Source organism: Emydura macquarii, unplaced genomic scaffold (genome assembly GCF_026122565.2).
Source record: "Emydura macquarii macquarii isolate MOO-44397 ecotype Brisbane River unplaced genomic scaffold, CSIRO-AGI_Emac_v2 contig_1713, whole genome shotgun sequence".
Lineage (NCBI taxonomy): Eukaryota > Metazoa > Chordata > Testudines > Chelidae > Emydura > Emydura macquarii.
Genome location: NW_027131850.1, coordinates 277,471 through 292,857, shown reverse-complemented (window position 1 = coordinate 292,857; position 15,387 = coordinate 277,471). Strand labels below are relative to the sequence as shown.

Genomic DNA, 15,387 nt, shown 5'->3' with positions numbered 1-15,387 from the left:
TAAATAGAAATCTTACCTTTGGTAGAATATGCTTCAGCAATCATCCTCAGTCTATAAGGAGGCACAGCAACTAGCTGCAAGTCATCAACTTCAGCCATGGAATAAGTGTTAAGAGCTTCTTTGTAATCACCTTCCACATAGTTTAACTTGGCCATAATTAAGTTGGCCTCTTGTAAGAATTCTGGCTAGAAAGAAGAGAAATAAGATGATAAAAATATTTTTCTGAGATAAAACACTTTAAAAAATCATGACAAAAAGTTATCTGCATCCTAGTAATTTCCAACACATTATGGAAACCTTTCCATCAGATTTTTCATTCCTGGATTAGAGTTTATTATAGTTATTCTATAATTCAGTTTTCAGGAAATACTTGGAGGGCTTGTACAGAAAAACACAAAATGGGTCCCTTACCAAGCTACAGAACAGAGATTTTATTCTTATCAGTCATTTTATAGTTGGAATATATATTATTTAATATCTGCATTATGTAAGCAGTCTTGAAACTATTTTAGGATTAGGATCCTAGTGTGCCAGGTGGTGAACAAGGACACCCTTACTACCTAGGAATTTCACAGTTTGATATGATAACCAATACATGGAAGTATGGGCAGAGGAGATTATTTATACATATGTTATTTTGAAGTTTAGTAATTAGGCACTGGCAACTGCTCCTCAGCCCAGTCATTTTAATTTGGTTGATTTCTTGTAAGTGGCATGGCAGAGGAGGATCTTGAGAAAAAAATTCACATGGAGAGGTCAGTACCCTCACAGATCAGTTTATGGAGAGCATGCCATGGGATAGCTTGGAAGTAATCTCAAAGATGGCTGAGGAAGATGACAAATAGGGTGTTGAGACTAGCATCACTGGTGGGGGAGGGAAGAGGGAGACACAGTAACATGCAGGAGTGGATAAGTATGGAGAGAGAGAATTGTGAAGTGTCTTGAAGGGGAGGATATTATATACAGATATATTCCACAGCCAACAGTAAACATTGTATCCAACACTAAGCATCATAGTTTGATGATGAATATCCAAAGGTGGGTCAAAATGGGCTCCAAGTAGAATCAAAGACAAAACATCTTGTATGGTTTTCCTCCAAACATGGGACAATTTGCAGTTTCACCTCACTGAGGTGCTCTGAGGCTATTTCAATAATGTTTGTGACACACTGACCTAATCAAGTGGAAAGTGCTATAAGAATACAAAGTTTTATTAGTCCTTGAAATACATTGTGTGTGTCAAGTATCATGTCACTGTGTGAATAATCTTTCACTATTAAAATGAAAAAGTGGTCTGAACAAAAATCCATAAACAAGTTAGAAGTATCAAATCCCAAAATAATAAAGTAAAAGTGCTTAACAAGAACACTGTAACCAGAGAATTATCTGAACTCTCAGAAGCTCTCATAAAACTTCTCTTCTCTATTAATTTCCAACTATATCCTTAATTTTCTAACCCTTTCTCCAGATTTCTGTGAATACCTTCAGGTTTCCTCTGTCAAGTGCTGCAGTTAGATGTTTCCTGACCTCGGTCAGCTTTGGCCGGGGACCTCGGGGACTACTGCCCTGTTTAAAAGGATTTTCCTTCAAAAAATGTTCTAGTTTGGACTCCCCAAGGAGAAGTTCTGCCATGTCATCTATGAAAAGAAAAAGAGTGTCAAAGGGAAAAAGTCTTCACAGCAGTGATAGCCATTCTATCCATCTGATATTTCACACAGATTACAGAGGAGGCAGACAGCAGTGGTGGTAATTATTTTTAGACCTGAACTTTAAAGACAGACCTCAATGTATACATACATTAAGGGCCAGTGACCCAGATTTAACACGGCTTTATTAAAGTGATATTTATTCTTTTATTTTTCAATGTATCATTTAAATACCTATCATAGCACTATAAGAGCACTATAATCAGAGATTAAGGCAAACCTATTTCCCATTCACTGGAATCTTATACTCTAAGACCCTCTGGTTTTTTTTAAATAAAAAATCCTTGACAAGAGGTGGAGTTGTCAGGGCTTTCAATATATGGCAAGACTCTGCCTTTGGTGAATTTCTGGCTGTAATGAATTCCAGAGGCAAGCACCTGCTACCAAGAATGTCCTTGCCCAAATCTCACAAACAACATACTTGGAATAGCTGGATTAAGATTTCTATTTGAATACAAATTATGTGGCAGCTCAGAAAAGGAGATGTCCCTCAGGATTTCCTGGCCACTTAGGGCATTATAGATGGTGATCAGATAAAATTAAAGTATATGGAAGTTAAACAGCAGCTAGCACTAGCATCTCCATGTTAGACAACAGACTCATCCAGTTTCCCATTTCTGCCAGACTTTGGGAAAGCAAGGCCATGGCTCAATCTGGGTATGATAAAAAGGAGACAGAGCTGATGGGCATCAGGAGGCTGATGACATTGTAATCCTGATCAGCTTCCCAAGTGCCTTCACATACATGTTAAACAAAAGAGGTAATAAGACTGGGCCTTGTGGACTCTGATACCATTCTAAGGAGATTCCTTCCAACTCTGCCAGGTCTTGCAAACACATCAACAGCATCTCATGTTCAACATTATTAAGGCTGCTGAAAGACCTAGTTGGATTAGTGCATCTGACCTGTGTATATTACCATTATGAAATCAGAGTGAGTAATGCTGTTTCTGTATCATATCCTGATCTTAAACATGACAAACAGTTTTCTAAAGGACAAGAGGATGCCAGATACCATTTCACTTGACCTGACAAAAGCTGCAACAACTCTGGACAATCCTTCAAACCATATATCAATGGTGTACAGATCCCATTACAAAACAGAAAAAATAATACTAATTTTGCTCAATTATGTATCCAAATAATTTAGAGATAAAAATCTTCCTCTTCCCAATCTGTAGAGCACGCAGCCTACGAAAAATAGGTCAACACTGAGTTGCTGGCTCTTACCAATTCTTGTTCTGGGTAATTCGCCAATATATTGAATTATACTAGCAGGCAAGCTGCACTGTTCTGTAGGCATCATCAATATGGGGAAAAGCCTTGTGTTAGAACTATTCCTGTACTGAAACCTATACATGCCTTTGTCAAAAGGCAATCTGACTCTTGATCATTTTACACCTAGAACAGTGAGCCCAAAGTTCTCAGAAGAAGTGTGTTCATTTCATAGTGTGTCAATGACACTATAGTTAAAGTTTAGTTAGACTAACAAATCAAACTAGAGTTATGAAATAAATGCCAATATTTTCCATGTACATATTTTTTAAAAATAGGCTATAGAAGACTTTCAATACAATGTTCTCATTGGCGCTGTTACAACCAAACTAATCACCTTGTACACTGAATATGATACCTCAAATTAAATGTTTTAACTCTTAAATAAGCCTCGAATGAAAGGGTTTCATAACAAAGAGCAGCTTTTCATTTATTAAAAGACAAAGAACCCATTGTTAATTGCTGCAGGAAACCAGCAGGTTAAGGAGGCTTTTAGTATTTGCTTCATCACTCATAAGGACTGAGCACTCTTATGAAATTCACAAGACTAAGTAATGCTTACAAAGTCCTCCTTGTGTTTACAAAACAAGGAAGTCTTTTCCAGTGGTAGAAGTTTTTCTACAATTATCAAAATATTTTAAACTGTGATTTTAATAATTGCAATTTATAATAAAAAATGTCATTACAGCTTTTCAAGGGTAGACACTCCCAAAATTAGGACATCAGTTACAAAGTCTGAAACAGATTCTAATAACTTACAGGTAAATGTTTTATTGTATGTGAAGAAATAAAGGTACAGCAGATCCCTTCAGGAAAGGCTAACTTCCCCAGCACTGCACATTTTGAAGCAACCTAAATGACACTGCAACAAAACCATTTAACTGTAACAGTCTGCTCAGAAGAAAATAATAGAAAATAATGGCATAAAGGATGCTTCAATGCTAAAAATGAAAAAAGAGGACAAGCAACATAGCAACAGCAAGTGGAAGAAAGTTATCTTGTATCATTGATCCAGTAAATGTTTTACAGATAATTCATATTATAGGCATTCCAGCACAGAGTAATTTGCATCAATACCAACAGACCAGCTGCAAGCACTGATATGACAAGTCTAGTGAACGTATACTGAAATGCATAAACAGAATGGGCAATTTTAACCTTCTGCAATGATGCAATAAGGCACAATTTTCAAAGGTACCAGAACTCTAAAATGGAGGAATGTTTTTAAAAGACTTGATATAGTATGGTACCTCTTCGTTTTGCTATAGGCAGCTAATTATGTATTTTCTATTTTTCTTCAAACCTGGCTTAAACCGTAAAAGACTAGGTAAGTCGAAACAATTTGCATTTGAATAAGGACACTATTCACAAAATACCTGGAATACAAAACAAGAGATCAGTATCTTCTAACATTATAGGGCATATTTCATATTACATCCTCATTGATACATCCTAATTCTGCACATCAAATTTCATTGAAATAACCATTCCAATATCAATATGAAAACCAGGTAACGGAATCTGACATTATAAAGTTACAAGAGATCAGAGGCATCCTCAGTAGGGATGAATTTTTCCCTGGGTGATTGCCCCATCTAAACAGAGGTCAGACATGGTAAACTGTATGCACACTAAAAAAAATAGCTTTTCCGGCACAGCAATGCCATTTGAGGTGTCTCACTTTCATTCAATGGTGCCAGTGTGAGGGAATTTAACAAGAAGTGTGTGAAAATTTCCTTTAGCTTACAATAAAACTGCACTTCAAACATGTTCACAGGCCCATGGGTTCTGTCATCTGCCTTTCAGAGGACAGATTACTGAGGGTATGTGTACGCTTCAGTTAAGCGCTCACAGCTGACCATATGAGCTGACTTCAGCTCAAGGGCTTGGGCTATGGGGCTATAAAACTGTGATGCAGATGTTTGGGCTCAAGCTGGAGCCCAAGCTCAGGGACCACTGCGGGGTAGGAAGTGGGGAGGCTATTTTTATCAGTGATCTGCAAGTAAACAAAAATCACTGCTGATAAAATTTGCAGATGACAAAGACCAGTGAAGAGGTAAATAATAAGGAAAACAGGTCAATCACAGAGAACAATCTGGATCACTTGGTAAGCTGGGCCCCTTCAAAACAAAAATACACTTTAATACAGCCACATGCTGTCAGGCACTGCCTCCGATAATCCGGCCTAGTTCCTAGAGTGTGGGTCACGGCTAGGCATAGGGTTAGGCTTGGGCCAAGGGTTGCCCTGGAATCGAGATCCAGGGGCAGGCCAAGGCCAAAACTGAAATCAGACTCTGTAGACAAACCAGGATCAGAACCACAGACAGAGTCCAGGTGCAGACCAGAAGTCGAAGCTGGATGGTCAGAGTCCAAAGACACACCAAGTTGATACTGAAGGAAGGGGACAAGTCAATGTGTGGGAATTACCAAGGTATTGCCCTCCTCTCCATTGCTGGGCAGATCCTTGCCCACATCCTTTTGAACCATCTCCTCCCTCTTGCCAAAGACATCCTTCCAGAATCCCAGTGTGGTTTCAAACCTTCTCAGGGCACCACCAACATGATTTTTGTTGCACGACAGATCCAAGAGAAATGTAGAGAACACCACCAGCCATTGTTACTGGCGTTTGTTGGTCTAACTAAGGCCTTTGATTCCATCAATCATGAAGCTTTATGGAAGATGCTGTCTAGGTTTGGTTGTTCACTGAAGTGTTCATGTTCATGTTCTCAGGCTACTTTGTGATGGAATGACCACCACCGTCCTCTGTAAAGGATTAGAAATGGTTGGGACAATAACACAACCCGGCTTACACCAGTATGGATGGTCAACAGGTCCGTTTCTATCTTGCCGTAATCTTGATTCTTATTCATGATTACCTTTTCTCTGGAATTGAATATCACATGGAAGGCCAGCTTTCAATCTGCAGCATCTTCATTCTAAAACTAAGGTCACCAGGACTGTTATTACCGTCCTACAGTATGCTGACAACTTTGCTATCCTTGCACACACCGAGGCTGACTTGCAATCCACCCTAGCTCTCTTCTCAGGTGCCTATCATACCACAGACTCTCCTTCAACATTGGGAAGAGTACAGTGCTCCACCAGCCTGCCCCAGCACAAGTTAACGCCCTTCTCCCACAAATGGTCATCGGCAGTGATCCCCTGGAAAACGTTGTGTAATTCCCTTCCCTTGGTAGCTCTCCCAGGCAGCCAACCTTGATATGGAGATCAAGCATAGGACCCGTTTAGCCAGCGCATCCTTCAGAAAGTTGCTCCCTCATGTCTTTATTGACAGAGATCTACAAATGGAAACTAAGACCCTGGCCTACAATGCAGTAGTCACCCTCCCCCCCCTTCTTTATAGGTGCAAAACATGGTTGACATATCAAAGCCATCTTAAGTGTCTGGAGTGGTACCAACAGCACTGCCGTAGGAAGATTCTCCATATCAGATAGGAAGATCGTTGTACCAATGTCAGCGTTCTCTCTGCAGCTAACATCACCAGTGTTGAGGCAAAGATTATGACACATCAACTTTGCTGGGCTGGTTATTATGTGTGAATGGCTGATATTTGTCTTCCGAAGCAAGTCCTCTTTTCTCAACATACTCATGGTAAGAGAACCCAGCAGGACAGAGGGAACGCTACAAGGATACTCTGAAAATATATCTTAAGAAGGGAGGCATTAACCTCACAAATTTGGAAGAACTGGCTGGCAACAGATTGCAATGGCATCACATCATATATCAAGCGTCAGCCTGTTTTGAAGAGAATTGCCTTGCTCATGAGGCTGAGAAACGGTAGAGGAAGAAGGAAATTGTACAGCATCCCAGCCAGCAGGTGTGCTCTCTCCAAGCAATCCCCTGTGACATGTGGAAAAATCTGTAGAGCACGAATTGGACTCCTCAGCCACCTTAAGTCTCATCAATGACTTTCCCCCTGGCAGACATCATCTTCATATCAATGGATAGTTGACAATGTGGGGAGGCAGACTGTATCCTTGAAAGCAGTGACTCTGAAAAGGATTTATGGGTCATAGTGGACAAACAACTCAACATAATCCCCCACTGCCATGCTGTAGCAAAAAAGGCTAATGCAATCCTTGGATGCATAAGCAGGAGAGAAGGAGTAGGGAGGTGATTTTACCCCTGTACACAGCTTTGGTGAAATAGATACTGAAATACTGTGTCCAGTTCTGCTGTCCACATTTTAAAGAGGATTTTTTAAAAAACTGGAAAGGATGCAGAGAAGAGCCACAAAAATAATTGAAATGGTGAAAAAAATGCCCTATAGTAAGAAACAGTGCAATTAGGAAAAGATCAAGAGATGACTTTATTATGGTGTACCTATACTTTCATAGTAAGAAAATAGCAGATACTAATAGCTGAGAAAAGCATAACAAGAATCAATGGCTAGAAGTTAAATCTAGACAAATCCAAATTAGAAACAAAACACAAACTTTTAAGTGAGGATGAACTAACTACTAAGAGAAGTGATGGATTCTCCATCTCTTGATGTCTTCAAGTCTGGATGCCTTTATGGAAGATCACCATACTTGGGGTTGGGAAGGACTGAGGGTTCTTGAAGTCTTTAAATCAAGATGTTAATTCAGCCACAGATTACGAGTCTCTTACAGGAGACATACCCTAACAAATTCTACAGAGCATGTGCAAATTAAGGTTGTTCAAAGGCTTGTAACTTGGTCAAAATTGGGCACTTTTTCATAGGAACAGCTAAAGGAACATCCCTGACAGAAAGATAACCCTCTGCCAAATTTCAAGTCTTTGCTCCAAAGCATGGAGGCACCAGATCTTTTCACAGAAAAGGCAGGCAGAAATTTTTTTAAAACATGGACAACACAATGTATTATGCCTAAATCTCATTCTTAGAAACAACTGAATCATTTTTTGTAGAAATTTAAAAAAAAAAATTAAAATCCGTCTGTGGCAGACACTGAGCATGGAAAATTTCAGCCTGAATGTTTAAAGTCTGGCAAATTTACAAGCAACTGAAAATGGGGTTTTATAAAGGCAAAGGCAAACAACTATATGTGGCATTAAAACTCTCTCTCTAAGAGGAAACCACATCATGTTAACAAACTAATTAATATTTGTTGGGAGACTAGTTTCTGGAAGTGCAAAAGTGAGAAATCTTCAGAAAAAAGTTCACCACAATATTCTCCTCAACAACAACATGCTGAGACAGTAGAGGTTGCTAGCACTGAGAGTGCATGATCACACTGTACAGCTTTATTCCAGGTATCTAAGAGCATCACAGGTTTATTACTGATCTGGCACAGCTAGGTTAATCTCCTGACCTCTAGTCCAATCTTCAGGGCTTGATGTGCTGTGACTGTCTCAAAGGCAGGTATCATGATCAAAATGGGCCAGCTGGTGTTGGCCAATGACAATTTCAGTCCTCTTGAGGCCAGGTGGCATCAATGCATCATCATTACTGATAGTCAATTCATCTTATACCCAGTAGTCACCACTGGCAACCCCATGAAATTCCTCCAGCCTCCTGACGCCGTGTTTAGGCAATGTACATGTTTCAGATCCATATACGAGAATTGGAAGTACTCAGGTTTGATAAATCCACACTTTTGTATATAGTTTCACCTTCTTTTGGCTCCAGACCCTATACAGGTCCTTCATGGATAAGGCTGCTAAACCATTTCTCCTTAAGATGTCTGACTGGATGTGCCCATTTGATAACAGTTTAGTGCCTAGACACATGAAGTCATCCAGTACTTCCAGTTTGTTCGGAAGCACAGTTGTCTTGTCACAATTCACAATATTCCCATCTAGTTATCAAAATCTAGTTGTCATATCTGAATAGTACTATCATCAACTCTTTTATACAGAAGATATTTATTGAGAACAGCAATCCTGTTCCACATCTGATTATACCAGTAACGTTCTAAAACAAAGTCAAAAGAAGTGAAAAAAAATTGCACTTTATTTGTGTGGAAAGCTAATAAAGTATTAGTTTACTGCAGGCTAGGCAGCTCCTGATACACAAGAAGCTGTTGATCCCTGACACTGTGGGCTTTTTACTCCACCTGGGAGCTAAACTTGAAACTGACAAGATCAATTCTTCCTGCCTACTAACCTCCAGGTGCAATGGAAGCAGCACAGTGAAAATGACAAATATTCTGTCCACTTCATGTTTGCTGCCCTTCTCCCACAGGAAGCAGGGTAAATGTAAGGAAAGATAGAATTGACATGAAAAAGTATTAGGAGGAGGCAGAGGCAGACAGGGAAAGGAGCCCAAAAAACCAAACAAACCCGTACATACTAAGAAATAAGGCAGACAACGGGAAAAAATGAGGCAAGGAAGAGAAGGCAAGAAACTTAACAGAAATAGATTAGAAAATGAAAAAGGTTAAATGCTTTGTGTATTTGCAATGGCAAACTTAAGAACTAGAAGCAATGTTTCTTTTTCACTACGATTTGTCAAAATGTTTACATATTTGTGACATGTGGGCGCACCTCATTAGAAAGAGGTCAGTGGAAAGTGTGTTCTCTCTCATATACAGTGTAACATTTCACATCAACTAAGGTTTCTAGAAAATAGATAACGTACACCATTTCCTCTGACTTGAACTAGAGAGGATTGCCTCTTTCATGCCCTAGGCCACAGTTTTCCAGCAAGACCCAGAGATCCCAGTGCCATCCAGGAGGGTCAAATTCTCAGTAGCAATAACATAGGGCTGGAAGCAGGTCTGCATATGAAGAGAAATCCATGAGCTTCTTCATTCACTCAGTTGCATTCTCAAACTTACATCATATGGGTCTTATGTTTCCAAAATATGAATAAAAAAGAATTGTAAAAACTGATGTTTTGGCGAAGTGTGGTTTGAATCATTGAGCAGCTACAATCATGATATAAAATTCCATTGTAACAACTTATTTTGAGCTATCTCCTGTTTCATTACTATACATGATCATAAATTTGCAACCTATGAGTGGCCTTGACCATCTTGATATTCAAGGTTTTTGTTAGAGCCTCAGTTCTGGGAGTCATTTGATCTGAGAATCTCAGCTTTTTTAAAAAAGTCCTCATGACTGTGGAGAAAAGCTTGAAAGTGTGAACCACAGAAGCTCAAAACCCACATAAGTAAAATCAGAAGAACCCAAATAAATATATTTTTAAATCTCTCAATTTTAAACTCTGGTACAAGACAGGGGGTCAAAGCTGCTACATGAGGAGTCTTGACAAAGTGAGGACTACTGAGAAGAGAAAGAGAGAAGGCCTGATAGAACAATAATATGGAAATCAGTGAGATCAAATGCAGAGCTTTAAAACCTCAGCCATTCTACTGAAACTTATAAACTGTACAACAGACTCTTCCCATTGCCCATCATCTCTGGGTCTTGTAGAGAAGTCTAAATCAGATTGTATTAACTCATAATGATCTCATATCATTCATAAAGACTTTTTTGCACCCATATGACCTACTGCACTCAAAGAAAATAGTAAGGGCCCCAGACTTGAGACACACTCTATGCTCCAAATTGTATCTATGCTGTCTTTCCCATTTTGTGAACCAGCAAATTGTCTCTCTTCTCAGCAATTTCTCTATGAAGCCTTCCAAATACAATCCACCAAATATAGAAATTAAATGTGGTAAGCCCCAGTTTGAACTCATATCTTTTCATTGTCTGTAATTCGTATTTCAAATGGTGCTCAAAAATAACTTTACAACGCCCTAATTTTATGAAAGTTTTAGATGTTCCAAGCCAGCCATAAAAAGAGTTCACTACTAAATATTAAATAAACAAATTTAAACAAAACATGCTAATCTATTTGCTCATCACAGGAAACTACACTTTCCCAAGAGCAGTTCAGTTGAACCTCAGAGTTACGAGCACCAGAGTAACAAACTGACCGATCAACCACACACCTCATTTGGATCCGGAAGTACACACTCAGGCAGCAGCAGAGACCAAAAAAAGAAAAAGAAAAAAAAAAAGCAAATACAGTACAATACTGTGCTAAACATAAATCAGTAAAAAATAAAGTGAAAGTTTAAAAAAAGATCTGACACGGTAAGGAAACTCTTTCCATGTTTGTTTCATTTAAATTAAATGGGTTAAAAAGTAGCATTTTTCTTCTGCATAGTAAAGTTTCAAAACTGTATTACATAAATGTTCAGTTGTAAACTTTTGAAAGAACAATCTACAAACAACTGCATCCCACAGGTGTCCGTGATTCTGAGGTTCTATTATACTTCCCTCAAAGCATTTGCCAGTCTCTCACTTGCTTCACCCCCACAATCAGTTATCGAATTTAGGTTGTAAGCTCTATGCGGTAGAAACCCTGTCTTTTATAATCACCATACACACTTATGGTATTACATAAAAAATAATCTATAAAAAAGTAGCTAACTACTATCTCCATCAATTTTTCACATATAAAAGTTGTCTAAAACAACAAAAGTTGTCTAAAACATCAAGAGCTTAAATTAAAATAGAGTTATACCTGAAAACAGGCTATATATTTACAACATTATTAAAGATTGGGCACTTAACAAAACAGGAGAGCTCCCTTAAGAGCTATATTCTGTATTTAGTAAACAGATGTCCCAAAAGTGTTTGTATCCTCAATCAAAGCCCAGCAGCATGTAAAAATTACCAGAACCATAGATCTGAGTCAGCCACAACTTGACAAACATGCTGATATCGTTTCTTTTCTCCTGTTCAGGCTCCCAATTAAACTGCTCTTTGTATACCTAATGATGATTCCTTCTCTATCGAGTTCCATAAGCTTCATTTGTAAGTCTTACTTTCCCTAGATTCTTCCTCTCTACTGTACCTTTAACCTTAACATCTGCTTTTATTCTAAAGATACTCAACAGAGCAACACCTTCACCTAACACCTTTAATGACTCCTCCCCTTTCTACCTCTGTTTATCTTTTAACTAGTTAATTTATGGCTTAATATCAGGTTCGTTCACCTAAATGTCAAGATAAATTGCTTCTCTTGGACAAGAGAAACAATCAATATCTAACTCCATCTTTCTTCTTTTCCTCTTTGATTCAGACTTATTGCAGCATTCACAGTTTGTACTCCTCTTATCCTTGACCTTGACCTGAAATTTCTTCCTCTTCTCATATTTCCTGTGTGCAAAACTGCCTATCAATTCTGCAACACTGCCCATGTGACATTTGTCTGCAGTGTTGTTGTAGCCATGATTGTCCCAGAATATAAGAGACAAAGTGGGTAAGGTAATATCTTTTACTGGACCAACTTCTGTTGGTGGAAGGGACAAGTTTAAGTTCTTCAGGTCTGGAGAGGGAAACCACAGTGTTCAAAATAAATACAAGATGGTATGGACCATCAGAACATAATGGGCTCACACAGGTTTTAGGAGACCACTAAAAATGCAATGGGCAATTAACACCTTTGTAGTAATAGGACAAAGGAGGGTTAGTGGACAGCTGATTGTGTTACAAGTTGTCCTAATGAGCCACAAAGCCAGAGTTATGAATTTAAGTATCCAAGTTCATCTTTTTTAAAGTTTTGTGAAGTTTTCCTTGAAGGTTGAAGTCCGAGAGGTCAGATATGGAGTGATCGTTTTGTGAAAATGTTCAGCCACAGATGATAGGGTTTTTTGTCTATCATTCTTCCACGTGAACTGAAATCCTCATAACCATTCCTTTATCATCGCGCATCTTCACTATTTTAACTATTTTCTCTATAGCCACATCAAGTTCCACATCACCAGACTTCAAATCCTCCACAAAACAGCTCCAGACTACCATACATACAATATTTGTCTATCCTCTCCAAGTTCACTACACACATCTCTATTTCTAAACACAGGCATCTTAATTTTGTTGGTGCAGGAGCCTGCTCTCTACACATCTTGCCAACTGGAACAGCTTTCCTAGGTCTCAATGCCTAATGGGCTATTTTCAGATCAGATTAACACATTATTTCTCCCTTCCTCTCTTGATTTCTCTTCTCTTTTCTATTTTTTAAATTTTATTATTTTGTAATCATTATTTAACTTCAACACATTTATTAGAGTCATAGTTTGTACAAGACATAATGCAAAATATCTTACATGCAGTGTTACATTTCTCAGGGCTGACTTTTTTTTAAAAAAATTATTCCCGAAATGCTGTGTAACAAATAACCCAAACTTGTACAAGTATTGCATGAATTATAAACAGAAGTGTTTTAATAACTTCAGCTCAACCTACGTGTCCCACAAGATGAAACACCAGTTTAAAAGCCAAGATTCATGATTTTAAAAAAAAAAAAGGGTCTGGTCAACAGTTCAAAATGTAAGATGACCTGTCAGACTTCCAGCACAAGCAGGCACTGCCTTGGGCAAAGGGGGTGTGCTCCCACTACAAAGAAAACCTTAATCTGAGAAATTTTAATTCACGAGTTTAAAGCAATCTTTAAAAAGAACACTTTATATGTGAGGGTATAGGCATAATTTACAGACAGAGAGACATAGCCGCTCGCTCTGTAAAGGTCAGTCACACCTTACAAACGTAAGCGGAGTCCTCTGCCCACCTTTCGACCCCTTCATTCCAGCTACTGGCTTCATTTCTTCCTCGGAGGTCACATCCCTCATCACACCCGTGCCCCACCTTCCATTTCTCTTCTCCAGGGGATCGGTCTATCACCACCAGCATACAGAAGCCACCCATCATCGCAGGACGGAGCTGGGTGCTGCTCCTTACACGGCTCTCCCTCTCCAGCGCTATGCACAGTCGTTCTAGGAGCGGCTCAACCCGCCCGGGAAAATAACCACGACAGCGCGGGACACCCCCACCCACCACCCACCACCTCACCCCGGGCAACGCGCGCCCGGGACCCCCCGAAACCCCCGCTCCGCTCCGCTCCGCTCATTCATTCCCTCTCCCCTCCCCGCTGCACCTGCCGGGCCGGCTCCCCAGGAGAGGCCGCGCTGGTGGCCAGCGAGCGGCTTCCCGTCCTCTCCTCCCGCCCCCTCCAGCCTCGGCCCGGCCCGGCCCGGCCCCCAGCTCAGTCCTTCCCTCTCATCCCGACGCCGCTCGGCCCCACACCGTTGGCGATGAGCTTGGCCGAGAGCTGCTTGACGAGCTCGGGGATCCGCTCCCACTGGCACTCGGAGCGGCACCGCTCGATCTCCGTCTCCAGCCGCGAGCCCGCCTTCTTCGTGGCCATGGCCGGGGGTCCCCGGGGGGACGGCGGCGGCACTGGTCGCTTCCTCGGCCGCGGCGGCGGCTGCAGTAAGGGGGGTGGGGGGAGAAAACGCGAGGGCTGCGGCCCGAACGCAGGGATCGGCGCCCCCTGGCGGGGCGCGGCGGAACTGCAGAGGACGCAAGGCGGAGTCAGGCCGGGGAGGCGGCCGGACCGGCCACCGCCCTTGGTCTCGTAGGCAGCGCGGGCCGTGGGCGTCAGGCACGCTCGGTGTGGGGTGGGCGAGGGGAAAGCGGCGGCGAGTGCACAACGTCACAGCCGCGCCGGCGGAGTCCCCCGCCTCAGGGCTCCCCTCCCCCGTCACCTCGGCCCGTGCCGCCCCCACCTCTGCTGATGGCGCCTTTTCCTTCCTTCCCCCCGCCCAGCCCAGCCAGAGCAAACCACTGACCCTTGGCTGGGGCTGGGCCACTGACTCGCTGTGCTCAGGGCCTCGGTGTCCGAGCCGGCCCCTGTCCTCACTGCCCCCTTCCTCGCTCTGCAGCACACTAGCTCTCAGCCGCCTTAGCCCCCACTATTGCCTTCCTTCCCCGTCCGGCTCTGTCCTCCTTCCAGCGCTACCCCCCGAGCCCGCTGAACGTGCAAGAAGGAGGCCGGAGTGAGACAGGCTGGAGTGTCTCCGCGCCGCCCGGCTCTGCTTCCTCTGCTCCTGTTTTGCCGCGTTTCAGCAGCCGAGCAGGAGGAGCTGGTGGCGACGGAGCGCGCCCGTGGGAGGTAGACGGCAGCAGCCGTAGAGAGGAGAGTTGAGGCAATTTTACAGGGGAGCCACCGGGCCGGGGATTTGCTTAGCTGGCAGTCCCGGAGCCTTGAAGAGGCAGAGGCAGCTCAGCCGGAGGAGAGGAGGAAGGGTCTAATCATTGAGGGATGGGAATGGGGAAGGGAGGCCAAGAACCAAAATGAACTGAACGAAAGGCAGGGGAGAAAGGAATTCTTCCTCGTCGATCACTTGAAAAGGGGGGTTGGTTTTGAGATTATGGATCACTTGGGGAAGATGGCAAGTAATTTATGAATGAGGCTTGGAATTACATTAATTGCTGGAGAAGGAGGCTGAAGTGTGACTGGGAGAGTGGGTAAGACTTCCACCTCCTTCCTAGCCCCTGGGCTAAAGTCAGAACCAGATGTTCTTTTCTTTTGGTTCTTTAAATAAATCTCTATTTCCAAACAAAATTTTACTTTGAAACTAAAAGTCAACACGTTGTTTCACACG

General features: G+C 41.7%; 1 protein-coding gene across 3 annotated transcripts in view; it reads right to left on the bottom strand.

Moving 5' to 3' along the window:
• The window catches only part of TTC7B (tetratricopeptide repeat domain 7B), a 277,659-nt gene extending 262,602 nt beyond the window's left edge, over window positions 1-15,057 (bottom strand). For 2 of the 3 annotated variants that reach the window (XM_067556316.1, XM_067556319.1), the window contains exons 1-3: window positions 14,027-14,328; window positions 1,483-1,637; window positions 17-185 (exon numbers count right to left, since the gene is read on the bottom strand). In XM_067556316.1, the coding sequence (XP_067412417.1) occupies window positions 17-185; window positions 1,483-1,637; window positions 14,027-14,147 (445 nt within the window). In that variant the 5' untranslated portion in view covers window positions 14,148-14,328. Of the gene's footprint in view, window positions 1-16; window positions 186-1,482; window positions 1,638-14,026; window positions 14,329-14,571 lie in introns of those variants that run through there. The other variant, XM_067556318.1, reaches the window with a different exon arrangement.
• Window positions 15,058-15,387: the final 330 nt, after the last annotated feature.